At 43.1% G+C, this 8000-nt stretch overlaps 1 protein-coding gene across 1 annotated transcript in view; it reads left to right on the forward strand.

The window, feature by feature from the left end:
• The window catches only part of LOC310854949 (transcription factor COE1-like), a 131914-nt gene that overhangs the window by 91363 nt on the left and 32551 nt on the right, over nucleotides 1–8000 (forward strand). Inside the window, exon 9 of the mRNA XM_083759719.1 lies at nucleotides 4978–5115. Coding sequence (XP_083615845.1) covers nucleotides 4978–5115 — 138 coding nt within the window. The remainder of the gene's footprint in view (nucleotides 1–4977; nucleotides 5116–8000) is intronic.

Below are 8000 nucleotides of genomic sequence, written 5' to 3' on the forward strand. Positions count from 1 at the left end.
TTCCTGCTCCTCCATCTGGCTAATCCAACATGCGCACGCACACACACATTGCACACTGTGCGTGATGATGTGGTTGTGTATGTGTCTGTCTACAACAAAGACATAAAGTGTGTGTGTGTGTGTGTGTGTGTGTGTGTGTGTGTGTGTGTGTGTGTGTGTGTGTGTGTGTGTGTGTGTGTGTGTGTGTGTGTGTGTGTGTGTGTGTGTGTGTGTGTGTGTGTGTGTGTGGTCTTTGCCAGGTCTAATATCATTAGTCTTCCTTTTCACACACAAAGCAGACTGGAGGGTGTAATCTTTGACAAGTGAAAACCTCTCTGAAACCACACGGACACACACGTGCGCGCGCACGCACGCGGGCTGCGGGGGCTCTTCAGCATGCGCTCTTATTGTTGGTTTGACGTGGGATTAGCTATAGATGCTAACACAAACAATAGGTTGACACATGGTTGGGATTAGAATAGCAAACACACTGACACAGAGCTAGATGGACATGGACACCCTTACAAGTACATATTGTCACGGCCTGGCCGGGTGGAAAGCATTGTTTATGTCCAACACCAGAGTACTTTTCATTGTTTATGTCCAACACCAGAGTACTTTTCATTGTATATGTCCAACACCAGAATACTTTTCATATGTCCAACACCAGAGTACTTCTCATTGTATATGTCCAACACCAGAGTACTTCTCATTGTATATGTCCAACACCAGAGTACTTTTCATTGTATATGTCCAACACCAGAGTACTTTTCATTGTTTATGTCCAACACCAGAGTACTTTTCATTGTTTATGTCCAACACCAGAGTACTTTTCATTGTATATGTCCAACACCAGAGTACTTTTCATTGTATATGTCCAACACCAGAGTACTTTTCATTGTATATGTCCAACACCAGAGTACTTTTCATTGTATATGTCCAACACCAGAGTACTTTTCATTGTATATGTCCAACACCAGAGTACTTTTCATTGTATATGTCCAACACCAGAGTACTTTTCATTGTATATGTCCAACACCAGAGTACTTTTCATTGTATATGTCCAACACCAGAATACTTTTCATATGTCCAACACCAGAATACTTTTCATATGTCCAACACCAGAGTACTTTTCATTGTTTATGTCCAACACCAGAGTACTTTTCATTGTATATGTCCAACACCAGAATACTTTTCATTGTATATGTCCAACACCAGAGTACTTTTCATTGTATATGTCCAACACCAGAGTACTTTTCATTGTATATGTCCAACACCAGAGTACTTTTCATTGTATATGTCCAACACCAGAGTACTTTTCATTGTATATGTCCAACACCAGAGTACTTTTCATTGTATATGTCCAACACCAGAGTACTTTTCATTGTATATGTCCAACACCAGAGTACTTTTCATTGTATATGTCCAACACCAGAGTACTTTTCATTGTATATGTCCAACACCAGAGTACTTTTCATTGTATATATCCAACACCAGAATACTTTTCATTGTATATGTCCAACACCAGATTACTTTTCAGGATATATTCCAGTGCATCCAATGTAGTTATTATTTAGTCACCTGTTAATGCTTTTCATGGGTTCGACATTCATAAACCCACAGGCTGACTCAACCCCTTTCACTTTTCTTTTTTTTTACAAAATAAGCAAAAATAGCAAAGCTACAAGCTCAGTCTCGCATTGTGAAGCGTTGTAAGCTTGAGGGTGCATGGTCTTACTGGGCTATATTATTTTGCTACTTTGGTGCAACACTGTAGTATGAACAAGTAGGGCGTTAATTTACAGAGAGAGAGAAAAAAACACATACAAAATAAAAATATGGAGATTCAAGGTTTCTGCCGACAGTGACAATATCTACCTCCCTGTGTGTTGTAGGCACGTGCACACATGGACATCAAATGGGTCTTGAGCCCCTGCCCAAAATAATAAATAAAAAAAGCCCTCTCCAGACCATGAATATAGCTTTTACTATGGTGAAAGAAATGCAAATGCCCCCCTTTCCATTTCCATACCCAATGGCAGCATTCAGGAGGACTGCCTTTTTCCAAACTCCTAAACTTTTCGGTGAAAGAATTTGTCCTCTGTGTAGAAATCATGCATGTTGAACTTGTACGCCACATCTTCATTATAGTTAAAGACTGTGGGGTCGCGCCCGAAAAACTGTATATGACAAACTTCGAAATAATTTGTAACAGGTGTAACAAATATCACTTACACCCCCCCCCTACACACACACACACACACACACACACACACACACATACGCACACGTACACGCACACACACACCTCATTTACTGTGTCTGTGAACATACTGGGTGGGTTTCTGCATGCGGGCCGTGTGCGTGTGTGTGTGTGTGTGTGTGTGTGTGTGTGTGTGTGTGTGTGTGTGTGTGTGTGTGTGTGTGTGTGTGTGTGTGTGTGTGTGTGTGTGTGTGTGTGTGTGTGTGTGTGTGTGTGTGTGTGTGTGTGTGTGTGTGTGCGAACACGCGTGCATAGTGCATACGTACAGTATAGGGGACACACACTGACAGTGACAGATGCAGTCTCTTCTACCTTGAACCTCATGTAATTTGCATGAAGTCAAGTAAGACACTTTAAACAGATGGGTTTGCTTCCGTTCTCAGTCTCAGATGACCACACATGACAAGAGAGTGACTTGTGACTCACTGGACTGTCCCCTGCCCGTGGTCAACACGCCTCACCTCACATTGCTGAAGGCTTAGTCACATGCTTTCTCCCAGCATGAAATATAAACGTCTGGGTTTCCGAGGCTACATGCTAATTGGCTTGATTTATTTTCCACTGACATGGATAGAGCTCAGGTCCAGTCCAGTAACACGCCAGGATTAATAACCGCTTAAACCCTATAACATTTTGCTGACCAGAGTCCCTCAGCGAAGATACTTGTTCCCCTAGCTCCTTTCTCCCCCCACTACTCCAAATCTCTTCATTTACAACAGCCACGCTCATAACATGTTGTTAATCACATATTCAATCGCCTGTTATGACAGCTAGGCCCAGGACTAAGGACACATTGTTGATTGGATACACAGATGGGTTTTCAACAGATGACAGATTTTGTTTAATTTAGTTGTTCTTTATTTAATTACCAGGCCACGTCATTAAGAACAGATTCTTATTTACAATGGTGGTCTGGCAAAAGGCAAAGGCTTCTTGACCGGGCAGTGGGGTAGTTGCAAAACATAATATATTATAAAATGAAACTGTTCAATGTGAAACAGCAGTTTATAAACAGACACACGGTGACTCGTGACTCAGCGGGACTGTCGTCAGCAACACGTCTCACGTTACTAATGGCCAGATCGTCACATGCTAATTGGCTCATTCAGATTTGGACAGGCACTCGGGGAAGCCCCCCGTTGCCGCGGGAAGGTCAGCTCTGTCTGATGCCAGGACCCAAATGTTTAGCTTGGACTTTAGACTCGGATCTGCCGTTAATAAGCAGGCAATCTGACACCCAGGGGTCCTGTTCAGACTACATGGGGCCTGTTTAAGCCCAGCTAACGCTGGCCAGTGACGTCGTGTAGTTAGATGAAAAACGATATGAGTCATTTGGTTGCCGTGGGATGTAAACCTCGTAAGTCCGAACACTGTTCCTTTTTTAATTATTATTAAAAAAAAACATTCAGACCTGAGGGCGATTCCACAAAATGTATTTCTTCTAAATCCTAACAGTTTTCTGAAAAAAACATATGCTTCTATATCAGTGGTTTTTCATGTCAAGGTTCCCCAAAATTATGTATATTTGGCTGCTGCGGACCTTTAAAAGAAGAAGATTTTCAAATGTTTTCAAAAATAGCAGATTCACAAGCACGTATCGTGCCACAAAGTGACACGCTATGAGCTTGTATATCTTTTATTTTTGAATAGCCAAAGTATACAATATTGTTAAGTGGTTAAAATGTAAAATTACACAAATGCTTTCCTGCATGATTTTAATGGGTTAAAGAAGTGAGAATAGCTGATCTACAAGTGCACAATGCCTCGAGTGGCGATGCCAAAGAGCAATTGTAGATCTGCAATTTTCACTACTTTTGTGCGACAATCTTGTATGATGGAGTAGGAAGTAGCGCATTAATTAATTAACAAAACGTATACAAATCTGAAATATGGACTTACAAGGTTTCTGTCTGAAAGCACCGACATCTATCCATGCCAGCGATTATGCTCAACAATTGCTCTCTGGCATCGTGAAAGAAGCCCTCGAACCTCGCAGATATTTTTGTGCTATTGTTTTAGATTAAATAATTACCTCTCTGCGCACCAAATAATGACCTAATGCCGTCCAGTAAATTACTTTGTCCGCGAGCGGCTCTCATTTTTGGAAGCTTAAGTCATGGCAAGTTTATTCTAGCCATAAAAAGACATTTGCAAGGGGTTTTCACTAAGGCTACTGTGTATGGTACTATATGTACACATATGTGCGGTGTTCTTGAGCCAATGGGTGCTTGAACACACACACACACACACACACCTCAGCATCACCACATAATTGTGAAAAGTGTGAAAGGACCGCAGGTGTTCGGGTAGCTCAGTCGGTAGAGCACTCGACCTTTCCACCACAAGGTCACGGGTTCGATCCCGGGGACCTCAAACTCACCATGAGAAGCTCGACTTGGGTGTGGCAAGAAAGTAGCCTATACTGGAGCTGATAGTAGGTGTTGTAAAGTAGCCTATACTGGAGCTGATAGTAGGTGTTGTAAAGTAGCCTATACTGGAGCTGATAGTAGGTGTTGTAAAGTAGCCTATACTGGAGCTGATAGTAGGTGTTGCGCTCCACCTCAGCAATCCATCTCCCAGAGGTATATAAGTGCATTGTGAAAGGGAGATACAGTATAGACTCCCGTGCTCTAGATGATACCAATGATAAACCAATACTACTAATAGGAAATACTTACTTACTTAACTGTGTGACAATGCACACTACACTGACTGTAACCATTCCCCCCCCATAGCAGCTCCATGCATCAAGGCCATCAGTCCCAGTGAAGGCTGGACGACAGGAGGAGCCACGGTCATCATCATAGGGGACAACTTCTTCGACGGCCTGCAGGTCATCTTTGGCACCATGCTGGTCTGGAGCGAGGTGAGACGTCTGTCTGTCTGTCTGTCTGTCTGTCTGTCTGTCTGTCTGTCTGTCTGTCTGTCTGTCTGTCTGTCTGTCTGTCTGTCTGTCTGTCTGTCTGTCTGTCTGTCTGTCTGTCTGTCTGTCTGTCTGTCTGTCTGTCTGTCTGTCTGTCTGTCTGTCTGTCTGTCTGTCTGTCTGTCTGTCTGTCTGTCTGTCTGTCTGTCTGTCTGTCTGTCTGTCTGTCTGTCTGTCTGTCTGTCTGTCTGTCTGTCTGTCTGTCTGTCTGTCTGTCTGTCTGTCTGTCTGTCTGTCTGTCTGTCTGTCTGTCTGTCTGTCTGTCTGTCTGTCTGTCTGTCTGTCTGTCTGTCTGTCTGTCTGTCTGTCTGTCTGTCTGTCTGTCTGTCTGTCTGTCTGTCTGCCTGCATGACTGTCTGCATGACTGTTTGTCTGTCTGTCTGCATGACTGCTGTATGTGGCTTTGTTATAGTCTGCCTGTGTGTGTGTGTGTGTGTGTGTGTGAGAGAGAGAGAGAGAGAGAGAGAGAGAGAGAGAGAGAGAGATCTCAGAGGACCTGCATGTTGTTTCAACCTCTCTACTGGTTGTTTACTCAGCGAACGTGTGTGTGTGTGTGTGTGTGTGTGTGTGTGTGTGTGTGAGAGAGTGAGAGTGGGGATACTTTAGGGAGGGAACTCATTAGGGAGTTAAACAAACACACGGAAACATGCACAAACCTACACGCAGGCACGCACGCACACACGCAACTGACAGGGAGTATGTGTGTGGTGGCAACCGTGGCGGGCATCCAACAACAACAACAGTTTCAACCCACGTGAACATCTGCATGTGTCTCTGAGTGCTGTACTGTACTGTACTGTACTGTACGTGCATGATGTGGGTGCATGTACTGTACGATCGCTTGTGTGAGTTCATCTGTGCATGCCTGTGATGCACACAGTATAAGTATAAGTGTGTGTGTGTGTGTGTGTGTGTGTGTGTGTGTGTGTGTGTGTGTGTGTGTGTGTGTGTGTGTGTGTGTGTGTGTGTGTGTGTGTGTGTGTGTGTGTGTGTGTGTGTGTGTGTGTGTGTGTGTGTGTGTGTGTGCGCGTGTGCGTGTGCGTGTGCGTGTGTGCGTGAGAGAGAGAGAGAGAGAGAGAGGGAGAGAGAGGAGCTGAAGGGTTTGTTTACTGTGTTGAGAGTCATACTTTAGCACAGTAACGTGTGTACAGACTCTCTCTGAGTCTCTGGGGTTTAGAGTCAGTGCAGAGGCCTTAAGTGCTTCTTACATTTTTCAACTCAAGGATATTTGGCCGCGGAGGCGCAGACCCCCATCTGAAAAGTCTTGGTGCTAGTAGGAACCCAAAGACGAAAAGATTTGAGTTAAAAATGTTCACTGAAAAAGTGAAAATATGTATATTCAAAGATTTGCAAAAATAGTAGATCTACAAATATAAATATGAGCTTCACCAAAGCAGGTGAGACGAATAACGTCTTAAGTCCATAATTTATTCTGACCCCTCCCCGAAAAGGCCTAGCTGTCCTGACCCTCCATCATTTATACATTATGGATAATTAGTAGGGACTTGGACTGTTATTCGTCTCAACTATATTATGCTTCTTCCTGCACTTACTGGATCGTCTGTTGAGAAGAAGCCATTATTGTCCGTGTGTGCGTGCGCATGTTTTCAGTCCTCTATAGCAGTGTGGAACAGGGTCAGGTCACACGCAAATACTTGTAGTTTTTTCCTGTTTTGTTTTGAGCCTGCTCCAGTGCCCGTTGGGTGGGGTCTGGTCCACATGCCGTGGGACAATACATTGGCTCCGTCTCAAATGAAAAATAAAAAAATAAAAGAGTAGGCCTATATTGCTGCTTTCTGAGGCAGCATTTGAAGGCATGGAGGACCGTCCCATTCAGAGGTTTGACTGTGCCTCCTTTCAGACCGTTTTGAAGGCAGCATCAGATATTGTTGCTGTCGACCAGAAACCTCTTATCTCCAATATTTTAAGTTTTCATGTTTTTTTCCATAGATGAATAACCTACGTTACTTTGTCATACTACAGTTTTACACAAAAGGAGAAAATATAGCTTGTAGACCGGCTATCCAACCGACAGTAATGGCATGGTAGCATATCCATCCCAGCTTCCTGTGCAAACATATTTATCATACAATTTTAATTGCATTTGTTTCAAATGTAAGTAATGTTATTTTAAAGCTTGGAACTAAATGTCTCTGAAGTTATTGGAGTGTAGGAAAGACAGCAGAAACCCATAGTTTAATTTTGCCATATCTTAATACTTAGTGTTCGGATTTCGGGAGATTAACCGAGTATCCGACGGACTCAGCAACCGGCAAGACTTTAACTAAGATTCAACACGCATAGACTGAACTAAAATGTTCCAATAATCGCTTCTCTTTACAAACGCATGCTTTTTATAAGGTTTTATTCACTCATTATTACACATAAACACTCATACATACACACTGTTTGTTTCCCCCTCCCGCCGACACAGGTGGATACAGTACCCCGGATCTTTGCCTAATAGCCTGTTCCTATCCTATCTGTCGGCTGGGATTTCAGCTCACATTGAAACATTCTAAGCTGGCCCAGACCGGCCACTTGAGAGCCATTCTTCGCTCTCTCGATCTGGTACAACTTAGCTGTTGGTATTAGATTAGTTCAACACTACCACCTTTGCATCACCTATGCTCATGTTTACCTATGGTTTCTCTATGTTACCTCTATGGTTTTAAATCTGAATTTGGGAGACAAAACAAGAGGCACAATACATACTCTGTTACAATCTAACACATTACAACACAACATGTTATTATAAATGCACATTAATAATGTATATTCACCATTGGCCTCTCGCCTGTTGCTCTCATGATCTTCTCCTTGAATCTACCCCAC

This window comes from Protomyctophum parallelum (genome assembly GCF_964188405.1).
Source record: "Protomyctophum parallelum genome assembly, chromosome: 1".
Classification (NCBI taxonomy): Eukaryota; Metazoa; Chordata; class Actinopteri; order Myctophiformes; family Myctophidae; genus Protomyctophum; species Protomyctophum parallelum.